Source organism: Dipodomys ordii, unplaced genomic scaffold (genome assembly GCF_000151885.1).
Source record: "Dipodomys ordii isolate 6190 unplaced genomic scaffold, Dord_2.0 Scaffold48, whole genome shotgun sequence".
NCBI classification, from domain to species: domain Eukaryota; kingdom Metazoa; phylum Chordata; class Mammalia; order Rodentia; family Heteromyidae; genus Dipodomys; species Dipodomys ordii.
In genome coordinates this window covers 13,300,763-13,314,135 of record NW_012267264.1, presented here as the reverse complement: position 1 = coordinate 13,314,135, position 13,373 = coordinate 13,300,763, and the positions used below count along the sequence as shown (strand labels likewise).

Here is a 13,373-nt window from a genome sequence, read left to right as displayed (position 1 = left end):
CCTGAGCTATTCAGCTCAAGGTGAGTGCTTCACGACTTGAGCCACAGCGCCATTTCCACTTTTCTCGTGGTTTTATTGGAGATAAGTTTCACGCACTTTCCTCCCCTGACTGGCTTTGAACTGTGATCCTCAGATCTCAGCCTCCTGAGTAGCTAGGTTTACAGGTGTGAGCCACCAGAGCACGCCTGGATTTTGATTTTTAAAAATCATTTTATTTTACTGAACCTTTTTTTTTTTAATTAATTGCTCTAAAGTTTTCTTTTCCATTTTTAAGAATTGCATAATGGTTGGGTGCCGGTGGCTCACGCCTGTAATCCTAGCCACTCAGAAGGCTGAGATCTGAGGATTGCAATTCGAAGTCAGCTGGGGCTGTAAGACTCTTATCTCCAATAAACCACTAGAAAACCGGAGGTGACACTTTGGCTCAAGCAGTAGAGCGCTGGCCTTAAGCTGAAGAGTGCAGGGACAGCGCCCAGGCCCAGAGTTCAAGCCCCATGTCACCACCCCCCCCAAAAAAAACATTATGACTTGCATTATGATTTGTATTTTGTTACCAGTTGAAATGTTTTAAGTGAAACTCTTGAAATTATTTTATTTATGTAAATTGATGAGCAAATTTGGGAATTGCTATCTCTTTGCCAGTTGACTAGTTTGAGTGCTTTAAATAGTCATTTGAAATAATTTTGTTTGTACTCCAGTTACTATTTCTTATTAGGCTCTAAAAATGCATTTTATTTGTTGGGAAAAGAGAAATAGGTTCTGCTGGCAGGTAATTACTAGCTTATCTATGGGGGTTGGGCTTAGAAAAGAGACTAAGGTGATGAATACAATTGAGGTAGATTGTTTGCAACTATGAAAACAAGGACAATGTCATCCCTTCCCTCTTGTTTTCTTGTTTTAAAGGTTTTCAGACTTTTTTACTCCTTTTTTGATAAGGAGTCCATGCTAATTATTAATTTTTGAGTAAAACTTTAATAATTCAAATATGCATTTAATACAAAGGTAAGTGAAATAAAGCAATAGGCACAATGTACAATGAATTTTAGCATAAGATTACTTGAGGGAACTAGGCAAATAAATGTTAACATGCTATCTAGGAACCCTTGTAGTAAATGACTTACCTTTCTCTTTGTTACACTTTTATAAACTATTGTTCTTACTATTCTCTTCTGTATGCTATTTATTTTAGCACACTTTTGGATAATCTATCTTTAAATATTGTACATTTTTGTCATTTTCATTTTCCTGTCCATATTGATACAAATACAGCTTGGTTTTTTTTTTTTTTTGGATCTGGTTGTGGGGCTTGAACTCTGGGCCTGGGCGCTGTCCCTCAGCTCTTTCGCTCAAGGCTAATGCTCTACCACTTGAGCCACAGCGCCACTTCCAGCTTTTTTCTTTTTGCTTATGTGGTGCTGAGGAATTGAACCCATGGCCTCAGAGGCATGCAAGGCAAGCGCTCTACCACTGAGCCATCTTCCCAGCCCCTACAGCTTGTTTTTACATTAATAATTTCTTCTCTCAAGCATTTAAAGAAAATTTTACCTTCATGACATAATATAGGATAGTGCTAAGCTTCAAGCTTTCATTTAAAAGATATGTCATTCAGTGGGCTTTTTAAATGAGCAAATGCAGCAATTGTATTCACTGGATACTCACTATTTAATTAAAAAATCAATTATACAACTTGTGGGGGGAATGGAAGAGAAAAACTGGGAGAGAACTAGTGAAGGAGTGACAATTGTTCAAAAAGAAATGTACTCTTGCCAGGTGCTGGTGGCTCACACTATTCAGGAGGCTGACATCTGAGAACTGCAATTCAAAGCCAGACCATGCAGAAAAATCCCCATGAAACTCTTATAACCAATTAACCACTCAAAAACTGGAAGTAGGGCTGTGGCTCAAACTGGTAGAGTACTAACCTTGAGTAAAAGTGCTTAGGGACAGCACCCAGGCCCCGAGTTCAAGCCCCACAACTGACAAAAGAAGAAAAGAAATGTATTCTTGGGGCTGGGAAGGTGGCTTGGTGGTAGAGTGCTTGCCTTGCATGCCTGAGTCCCTGGGTTCAAATTCCTCAGCATCACATAAATAGAAAAAGCTGGAAGTGGTGCTGTGGCTCAAGTGGTAGAGCACTAGTCTTGATCTGAAGAGCTAAGGGACAGCACTCAGGCCCAGAGTTCCACAACCAGCAAAAATAAAATAAATAAATAAAAATGTATTCTTTACCTGACTTATATAACTCATTTCTCTGAACATCACCTTTATAATAATAATAGAACATTTAAAAGAAAGATCATTTAAAGTTCTATATATTTATGTCCAATTCCCTTGAATCACACACTTTATGCTAAAGTTGGCTTTAGGTTATTTAAAATAGTTTTAGGTTATTTGACGTTACTAAAAATGAATATTCTCTCATTTTAACAATGAATATTATCTTGGAGAGTATGGTTATTTTCAAGAGTTCAATTATTCCAGTAAATTTAATTGCATAGCTCTTATTGAACAGCTTGCTTCTGAGTAATTGTTTAGAAAGCATTAGAATTATGAAATTATTTGAGATATTTTAGATTGAAGCCTTATTTTTGTTTTAATTTTTGGACTTGGGGCACTATCCCTGAGCTTCATTATTGAGTTGTTTTCTTTCCAGTACTATTCTCCCATATTTTACTGCATATTTTTTCATTTAAAAAATAACATTAGGTATGTGTGAACAGCATCCTGGATTGTGTTATTTACAAATTTTAAAATGCTCTGTGTGATACATGTTATTAATAGTGTCACTTCATGGTATGTGTAATAATAAAGGATATGTAAAGGAAAAGAAGGCCTTCACATGTGGAAGTATTTGAGGAAACCCTGGTATAGTGTTAATAGGCATGTACTATTATACCCAACCTTAACCATTTTACTTTTAATATAAATAATTGTGAATACTTTCAGGGAAGTTGTTTTTCATCTAATTATTTCTGTTTGATGGAAATTTTGATCATTAGCTTTTGTATATAGATTGAATTATAAGCATTTTAAACTTAATATTTATATAATTATTGATTGAAGCCAAGAGGCAGGGTTTGCTGGAACTTCTCTGGAACTTTCTGTTCACTACCACGGAGTCAGTCCCCTTCTCCTGTATCTGTCATATTGCACTGGCGAAATAGTAAGATTACCATACAGATAGCTTGCCATCCTCTATTTAAGTACCTTGTTTTGAGACATTTTCTCTGTATTATTTTTATGTGGAAACCTTTTTATCCTTTTTGGCAAGAAAATTACTTTGAAGAAAATATAAATTAGCTTATCCATGTCTTTTTTGAAGTTATTTTAAAATTGATGTTTGTACTTTTGGGCATATTTTGTAATAACTTTAATGTAACTTGAAAGCTTTCAGATTTTCCTTTTCATTTTCTTTACATTTGGTGTCATCTGGTAACTTTTCATCTTTTATGCAAGTGCCAAAGGACTTGTTAGGACCTCTCTTTTTGCAGTGTTATAGGCTCACACACGCCTCATCTTCTGTTTTCTTTGAAGTTCTGAGTTCTTTCTCCTGAGTTAGATATTTTTGTGTTTCATGTATTTCACTATTTTGCAAGGTAAATACATTAAATAGAGTATTTTTAGCAGCATGACCGAAAAATTTATTATTTTATGGGGTGATACATTTCTTTTAGGTTATTATTTTAGAAAGGAAATTAAACACACGTTTAATTTCTTTCTTAACAGACTTTACTTGAGAGACAATCTGATATCCTAGATTCTACTTTTATTACTGTTATATTTAAAAAGTCTTTATACATATTCAGAATAGACATTTAATAGTGTAAGGGCTGAAGTATTGAGAATCTAAAATCATGAAATGGTTATATACATAGGTATATGTTATATAATATATGTATTTGGATGCTAGTATATGAAAATTTAAAAAAATTATACTCTGTTCAATTACTAAAGTTTTTTTATATTGTGCCCATTGTCTTATTTCACTTGCCTTTGTATTAAATATTTGAATAATTACAATGTATAAAATTTATTTGAGAGGGATTTAAATACCAGAGTTATCTATTATTAGACTGAAGAACACCTCCAAGATACTAAGTAGATGTTGAAAACTCTGTATGTCAAGATTTCTTAGAAGAAATCCTGGCAAGTAATTCTCTGGTGAATTAAAACATTTTTGACTTTATTTAGTTTATATGCCAAATAACTATTTCCAACCTTGGGAAAGTCATGATACCTTTGAGTTAATGCTAAATTGAAAAAAAACAAAAAGAAAAACAAAACAAAAACCTAGCTCTGAAAAACCATGAAAATATTTTACTTTTACATTTTAGATACAGTGTATCCAACACTATCCCTCTGTCTCTATCCCTGTTTTTATCATCTCTTTTCAAGTAAAAGTAACATAGACAGATTAGAAACTAGATGATCTAATTATCCTCCAAGCAAATGCATTTGTTCAAAAATAACACAGCAAAAAATAAAATCAGTACCCATTACTGACTTTTTACTTATTTCTGTACTGATTATCTGATTTATGAAATGGTAACCCTTCTTTATATCATCTTGTGAATTTATAGTTTAATTTACTTTTATTAATACTTGCTTACAAAATGTAATGTAGTTTGGAATTGAGGCTTGAATTGATCAATCATGTGGAACTTCTGGCACTGCATCTGAATATCCTAAAAGGTTTACTCAAGTTCTTCCTTCTTCCACATACTGCCTTCATACTGCTTTATTAATTTTGTTTATAATTTATATCATCCATAACATATAATATGAAATGGTCTCCTTATGGATTCTTGTATTGTTTAAGATGAGGCAAACTCTTCATTAATTATAATTCATTATATGATCCTATATTTTGCTTTTGCTTTTTGCTTTATACCATATCCCATCTCTTACAAACTCTCTTATGTTTATGATTCATTGAAGGACATCTTAATTGAAATACCTTGCTTAGGCAAAATTTTAAGTGAGTTCTTTTGAGGTTTTATGCTTATAGTTGTTATTATGTCCTTAAACATAGAAAGAAATCCATAGCTTTCAAAATTTTCCTGGCTTCAAAACTGGTGGTTTTGAATAGTTGTATTTGAAATTAAACCATCTTCTAAAAGTGTATTAATTTGGTAAATACTAAAGAAGTATGCTATTATTTATTTTGATAGCATAATAATATAGATATAGATATGTAGATATCAAATTAGAATCAAGTAGTAGTTGGAATTTCTTTTCACTGGGCATAATCCTATAATGTTTTCAATTGTAAGTAATGCTTATTGAGTTTTATGATGTTATTGTTCATTTAGTAATTTTATTCATCTCTTCTTGGGATTAAATTATTAACTTTGGAGTTAACATTACAAGAACAATGACTAGGTTTAAGAGTTGAGATACTGGTTTGAGGATTTCCTCTCATACACTTATGGTATGACACCAACAAGTCATTTCTCTAGATTCCTTTTTCTGAGATGGTGTCATTTTATATACTTCCTTTTCTACCAGGAATTTATGTTCCTTGTGTTAAGTTATTACAAATATATAGCAGTGATTACCATTGGTAATAAATGAACTTAATTTAAAATAGCTGTTATAGATAATTAAAAATATACGAGTTCATTTTAAAGTGATAATTTAATAATTCATACATAGTTACAGGTACTTGTTTATTTCAGTGTAGAGGACTGTCAAATGTCTTTCATTTGCTATGCTTTTCTTTTATGATATAAATTGTAACAAAATGCAATGAAGCCATATAATACTAATTAGAAACGCTAATTTTCTAAGTATTACTTTTTCAGTAACATTTATCAGAGAAAGTTTGTTTTATTATTATTTAAACATTAGATGTTTTTGTGCATTTCTTTTAGAGAACAAGAGGACGAAAACGAAGTTTTGTTCCTGAGGAAGAAAAGCATGAGGTTGGAATAAGTTAAGCACTTTTTATAGTCTGTACTTTGAGACACTTTCTTGTATGAACTTATTTCTGTTTCCCTCATAGTCTGATTTGGTTTTGTTTTATTCTCTCTTTTGTGGCAGGAAAGAGTTCCTAGAGAAAGAAGACAAAGACAGTCTGTGTTACAAAAGAAGCCTAAGGCTGAAGACTTAAGAACTGAATGTGCAACTTGCAAAGGAACTGGAGACAATGAGAATCTTGTCAGGTAAGTGAAATGCTGAGACCCTCCCTATAGGGATTCAAGTCCTGCATTCATCATTTTCTCATCACAGATAAAATGAAAAAAAAAAAAAACCAAATACAGCATGGAACCTTTATAATATTTTATTTAGGGAGGACAGTAATTCAGAAACTGATTTTCTCCATTCACTAACCTGCCACATGTGGTTATACTCTGGATGTAGGTGTGAATAAGTGATAATCTCAATTTTGAACACAAAACAATTTAGTTTCTCTTGGCAAAAAAAAGGTGACAATGCTTTATATAGAGTCCAAAAATTATAATTTAATCTAGACTCCTGTATGTATTATTTATTATGTTCATCTCATAAGACCATATTTAATAAAATGGGTTAGCATATTATAAAAGATGAAGTATTAACAAGGTAGACCATTTACTGGCAGGGGATCCATTAGCACTTCCTTATTGTTTTACCAAAATAAATGTGTTAAATGCTTCTTTCTTGTGAAATAAAGAAAGGTGAAAAGATGGCGGAGGTGAATTTTGGTTTTTGTTTCTTTCTTTCTTCATTGTTTCTTTGTTTTATTTTGGTACTTTTCTTTCTTTCTTTCTTTCTTTTTTTTTTTTTTAAATCAAACATGACAGTACTCAAGAATCTCAGGGATGGTGCACAGTGGCTATTCTTGAAGGTCAGAGCCTTCTAATTTTAGCTACTTGCTTATTTGCTGGAATGAAAAAAATTACTCAAGGTGCCTAGTGAGATGGGGGAGAAGGTTGTTCAAAATTGGCACTAGACTTTCAAAGGCAGTTGCCCAAGGTTCTCCTACTACGCTTTCTTTCAAAATTTGTTTGTAGTAATGCCCTATTAAATTAATTGAGACAAAGAAGCCAAACATTTCAAAAAGAATAATCTTATGTTAATAAAACAAATTTATTAATATTGTATTTAAAGACTTAATTTGAAAATGATGTCATTTAATTTAGTAATTAAGAACCTAAGTACCTAGCTTCAAAGGATGTCTTGCAGTTTTAAATATATTAGTTTTAAAAAACTTATCTAGAAGATAAAGTAAAAATACAGCTCCAAGGAAGAAATACAAAATGCTTTTTAACCAAGCTAACAATTTCTGTAATATTAGGATAGTGTTTCTTTAAGTAATTTATGTAGAGTCTCTGGGAGCTATCCTGAGGAATAAGTTTATTGAAATTTAGGGTGAAGTAGTTCCAAATTTAGGTGCTATTTACGAGCACTTCTGATCATAGGGTCATTTTTGCAGTATGTTAGTGGTGAAATCCGAGGCTCAAACAAAATTCAATGGAGTATATGAAACTATAAGAAAGAAACAAATTAAAAATAACAATCTTATATAATAAATAAAATTCAGTACATGGAAATTTCCTTGGGGTTGAGAATAATTTGTTTCACATAGTTTGACAGTTACTGAACTGCGGATCTTTCTTAAGTTATTTGAATCTATATGCATTTGGACCATCTTACTACAGTTTTTAGATACTAGATTGATTCAGACCTTTTCATTATAGGTGTTACACATTTTTATCAAGCTTTGTTTATTTTTTACATAACTCAGGAAATGAATATGATTTTTTTTTCAAAAATGACTTTGCATGTTAGGTGTGATGGATCATATCTAAATTTTTAGCTACTTAAGTGGCTGAGCCTGAGAGGATCACTGTTCAAGGCCAGGCTGGTCAAAAAGTTAGTAATACTTCATCTCAACACATTAAAAGCTGGGTGACATGGTGTGCACCTGTCATCTCAGCTCTGCAGTAAGCACGGATAGTATGCGGACAGCCAGGACAGACCCTAGTTCACAAATAACCAAAACAAAATGGTCTAGAGGTGTGGCTTAGGTGGTAGAGCACCTGCCCAACCTGCATGGGACCCTTATTTCAGTCCCATAATAAAAGAAAGGGGAAAAAAAGACCACTCCATAGTAGGGCATTTCCTGCTTTTCATATTTATTTGTCTTGAGAAAAAGTAGGATTCATCCATCTTGATAAGATCTTTGAAAAGTGTTAAAATACACAATATCATAAAATACCTTATAGTTTTGTAATGCTATCCTTCTGTTAAAAATGATCGAGTTTAAGCACTGTTGTTCTTGGATTAAAGAATAATTTTATATAAGAATTCATTGCTTTAGTAAAAATACTGTAGCTAATATTTGCGATTTTGCCTTATATTTATTTTGGAATTGTATTCCTCTGTCAGGAATCTACATTTTTATGATTATGTTGTATCTTATATATTATGTATTTTTTTCATGATACATTTTAAATTTAAATTTAATTTTAATTTTATGATATTTTTAATAAGGCTTTATTTTCCACAAATATGTATTTCAGTATTTGGTCAGAAATGCATTGTTCTCATTGTGTGTGCCTATTGGGTTCTCCTATAAAGTTAAAACTTTATTAGTTTACTGAATATGCTGTGCTTGTTTTTACAAGTTTTTTGAACTAAAATGCTTAACTGTATAGCTCGCTCTTTAAGCAGCTTTGATTTGGAAATCACTCTTCTCTGTAATTCAGGCTATATAGGAAATCCCTTCTTAATTATTTTGGTTGCTTTTATTTGTATGTGTTTTTATATAAATTTACATGTATAATTTTTTCATATCATTGGAAATTTGCATGCAATTCATCTGTAAACTGTAATTAGTAGTTACCAGCTGGTATTTTCTGCTTTACCTCCAAGTTTTCCTTAGGTGTTTAGTAAATGATTTAGTAGTTCTGTTCCTCTGTTTATCCTCTATTGTACATGATCAAAATCTTATTTTGTTCACTTAGGTATTTTGTAAATAATTGTGAATGCTAAAATCCTTTCCACATAAAGTATTAAGAGTAGTATTATTTACCCTCACAAAGAATACATATGTTTATATTGATACAGGGCTATAATAATACTGATTTTTACTTCTCAGGAAATGTATGTATCCTGTTTTGATGTATAATTATTTCTAAATTATAGGGGCAAAATTAAATTTGGAATTTGTCATTACATGTCTGTGAAAGTATCAGCTTAAGCTATTTCCACCAGCTGCAGAAAATAAGAATATTATCAAGGTACTAAAGGAAAAGATGTTTTATAGTATCTTAACAGATGTTTTAATAATACTTCCCTTTTGACATCCACTTTTTAATCTTAATTGAAAATTGCTTATTTTCCTTTAAAATTATATTTATGTTATTCATAAATGTACCATTTAAATACTAAAGACCAAATCAAAACTGTTGAAATTCTGAGATCTCTGTTAGGCCTATATCTGTTTTGGGAGAGATCTTTATTGTACTTGTCCACTTAGTAGGTCCTCATTTATATTTGTTCCCACATCAATTGCTCATTAAATGCTTGATAAATTGTTAATAAGTAAACTTCATATACATTAATAGCTCATTAATTCTTTTGCTGAGTAAATTAAACTTTGGCTATTATAATGTAATCGGAGGACAAATAGAATCACTAAGTGTTTAATATAGATGTTTAGAAGCCTTAACAGTGGAGGATTACTCTTTGTCAATTTAGTATAGTGGAATGTTTTGTGTGTAAAAATGTGTTAGGTAAGGCAGTAATAACTTCAAATTTGAGATTAATTGATGCATCTATGTAAAACTAACAATGAAGTGATTATTCTCATTGAACATGTTTGTAGGTTTTTAAGGTTATCAAATAAGAATAAGACTAAACTTCTAAACTTCATTTTTTTGTAAACTAAACTCAGTGTGAAACATTTAATGGGAGGAAAAAGAGCAAATATTTTCATAGAATTTAAAATCTTATCATTTAGGCGTCCTTTTACATAGTACCTATAATATTTTGTATTATGGCATTATTTTGAATCATTGAGAATAGGAAATGAATAGTAAATGTGAAGCTAATAATTTTGCAGCTAATTCTACACTATCAAATGCTTACTAGTTTCCCCTTATCTGAGTATATGGAAAATTATATAAATATTGAGCTATTTTAGATACAACATAAGGATGGCAGTTTGTTTTCTAAGCAGAATTGCTACCACTTTTTTTTTTTGCCAGTCATGGGGCCTGAACTCTGAGGCCTGGGCACAGTCCCTCAGCTCTTCAGCTCAAGGTTAGTGCTCTACCACTTGAGCAACAGCGCCACTTCCGGCTTTTTCTGCTTTTGTGGTGCTGAGGAATCAAACCCAGGGCCTCATGCATACAAGGCAAATACTCTACCACTGAGCCACCTTCCCAGCCCTGCTACCACTTTTTGTCTATTTCACATTTCAGACATATAACTTGAATGTTCCTCCACTAATAAATTTAATCTTGTCAAATATTATTAGGAACAACAGCATGGAATATATATATATATATATACACACACACACATATATATACACACATGCATATATACACACATATATACATATACGTATATATTTCAAGTCTATTTGATTATTCTAGTTAAGATTATTTTGCTTTTTTTTTTTTTTTAACCAGTCCTGGGGCTTGAACTTAGGATATGGGCACTGTCTGTGAGCCTCTTTGTGCTCAAGGCTAGGCCCTCTACCACTTGAGCTACAGTGCCACTTTTGGCTTTTTCTAAGTAGTTTATTGAGTCCCATGGACTTTCCTGCCTGGCTTCTAACTGAGATCCTCAGATCTCAGGCTCTTGAGTAGCTAGGATTACAGGTGTGAGCCTAGTGCCTGGCTGCTTAAACAATTTAAATTGATTTTCTGGGCCAACTGGTATGGAGTCTTGTAAATTGCTTGAGTTATAATTGACATGGTTTTCTCTCTGACAAGCTAAAATTAATGATAAGGTACTTACTGTTTTCACACAACTTCATTTGAGTGAAAAATGAATTATTTAAATTATTTTGAAATGTAATCTAATTTGGAGACTGTGGTTATATCTTTAATCCTAGCTGCTCTTTAATCCTAGCTGCTTAGGAATGTGAGATCTGAAGTATCATGGAGAACAGGAGTCAACTGGAGAAGAAAAGTCTGTGAGATTCTATCTTCTATTAACCAGCAAAATGCTGGAGTGGAAGTCTAGCTCAAATTGTAAAGTGCCAGTCATGAGCAAGAAAGTTGATATAATAATCACTCTTAATGGTGAAGTTTCTTTCTTTTTTCTTTCTCTTTCTTTCTTTCTTTCTTTCTTTCTTTCTCTTTCTTTCTTTCTTTCTTTCTTTCTTTCTTTCTTTCTGTCTCTCTGTCTCTCTCTCTCTCTCTCTCTTTCTTTCTTTCTTCCTTTCTTCCTTTTTTTTTTTTTGGTGCTTGTACTGAGGCTTTACCTCAAGGCCTGGACACTGTCCCTGAGATTCTTATGCTAAAGGCTTATGTTCTACCACTTGAACCACAGCTCCATTTCTAGCATTTTGGTGATTAATTGTTGAAATAGCTTCACAGATTTTCCTGCCTATGCTGGTTTTGCAATCTGAGGATCTCAGTGTTGTAAATAGTTAGGATTACACGTGTAAGACATGGGTTCTGGTAGAAGTGTACATATTTTTGCAGGAGTATCATGAAATATATATTATCAGGAAATGATGATACATATGTATATCATTTGGACACTTTTAAAACTAAGAAACACATAGAGGTCTTAAAATGATGTTGTTTTCTAAAATTTTCATATGCATTACAAGTCATTTCTTACACAAAGACATTTCTGGAGACATTTGTTTCTACTGTTATTTTTTTTTGGACAGTTTCCAGGATAAATTTTTCTGTTTTCGTTTGCCTTTTACTTTTTTTGGTTTGTTTGATTGGTTGGTTGTGGGGCCTGAAGTCTGGGCCTGGGTGCTGTCCCTGAGCTCTTCAGCGCAAGGCTAGCGCTCTACCACTTGAGGCACAGCACCACTTCCTGCTTATGTGGTGCTGAGGAATGGAACCCAGGGCCTTATGCATGCAAGGCAAGCACTCTACCACTGAGCCACCTTCCCAGCCCATGTCTTTCACATTTGAGACAAGGTCTTGATGATGTGTAGCTCAGAATGACTTTGAAGTCACTATATGAAATTTTTGTTTGTTTCTGCTCACAGCTGGTACTCTACCACTTGAGCTACACTTCCATCTCCGCTTGTTTTTTCTAGTTACTTGAAAATAGAATCTTATGAATTTTCCTTTGCTTGCTTTGAGTTCTAATCTTCATGGTTTAGCCTTCAGAGTTGGATTACAAGCATGAACTATTGGCACCTGGCTCAGGATAGGGTTTTTTTGTTGTTGTTGTTGTTTGGTTTTTACTTGTGTTTTTGTCATTGATAAGTAGATTGAAAATCTTAACTTTTTTTTTCCCTCGGTTGTGGGGCCTGGGTGCTGTCCCTCAGCTCTTCAGCTCAAGACAAGTGCTCTACCACTTGAGCCACAGCACCACTTCCAATTTCTTTTTATTTTATTTTATTTGTGAACATACTGTACAGAGGGGTTACAATTACATGAAATTTTGATTCTGAAAGTTTTGATATGGAATATCCCTTTTTTCAAATTTGGCTAATTTATATCTAGTATAAATTTAACTGTGTTTCCCTTTTTTTGTTGGTGTTTTTGGTCATGGGGCTTGAACTCTGGGCCTGGGCACTGTCACCTTCAGCTTAAGGTGAGCGCTCTACCAGTTGAGCCACAGCACTACTTCCAGTTTTCTGGTGGTTAATTGGAGATTAGTCTCATGGACTTCCTGACTGGGCTGGCTTTAACCAGTGATCCTCTGATCTCAGCCTCCTGAGTAGGTGTAATTACAGGTGTGAGCCACCAACGCCCTGCTGGGTTTACCTCTTTGAAATTATCTTGAAAGAATAGTGATTGTTTTGCTCATTTTGGTCTTCAAGCACTGAGTGAAGAATGACCATTATACAATGATGAGTCACTTATACACTTTGTAAGAAATTGCTTTAGGAAATCTTTGGCAAGATATTTAACCTTCCAAATATTCATGTTAGATTTAATATAGAAGAAACTGTATCATAGACAGATATCTGTAAAGAAATTTGCTGCTTAACCCTTTAGAATTCTCGCCAAACAGGAAGTTAAAGTCTATTTCTTTTGTTTTCTATTTTTGGTTCAATACCAGGACTCAAACTTGTACCTGAAGCTTTGTCATTGGCTAGCACTCTACTAAATGAGCATGCCTCTTTTTTTTGGGGGGGGGTGTCCTGCCTGAACTCTGGGCCTGGGCGCTGTCCCTCAGCTCTTCAGCTCAAGGCTAGCGCTCTACCACTTGAGCCACAGTGCCACTTCCGGCTTTTT

At 33.2% G+C, this 13,373-nt stretch overlaps 1 protein-coding gene across 3 annotated transcripts in view; it reads left to right on the top strand.

Moving 5' to 3' along the window:
- Phf14 (PHD finger protein 14) overlaps window positions 1-13,373 on the top strand; it is a 139,597-nt gene that overhangs the window by 50,080 nt on the left and 76,144 nt on the right. For all 3 annotated transcript variants that reach the window (XM_013020009.1, XM_013020010.1, XM_013020011.1), the window contains exons 15-16: window positions 5,871-5,921; window positions 6,040-6,161. In XM_013020009.1, coding sequence (XP_012875463.1) covers window positions 5,871-5,921; window positions 6,040-6,161 — 173 coding nt within the window. The remainder of the gene's footprint in view (window positions 1-5,870; window positions 5,922-6,039; window positions 6,162-13,373) is intronic.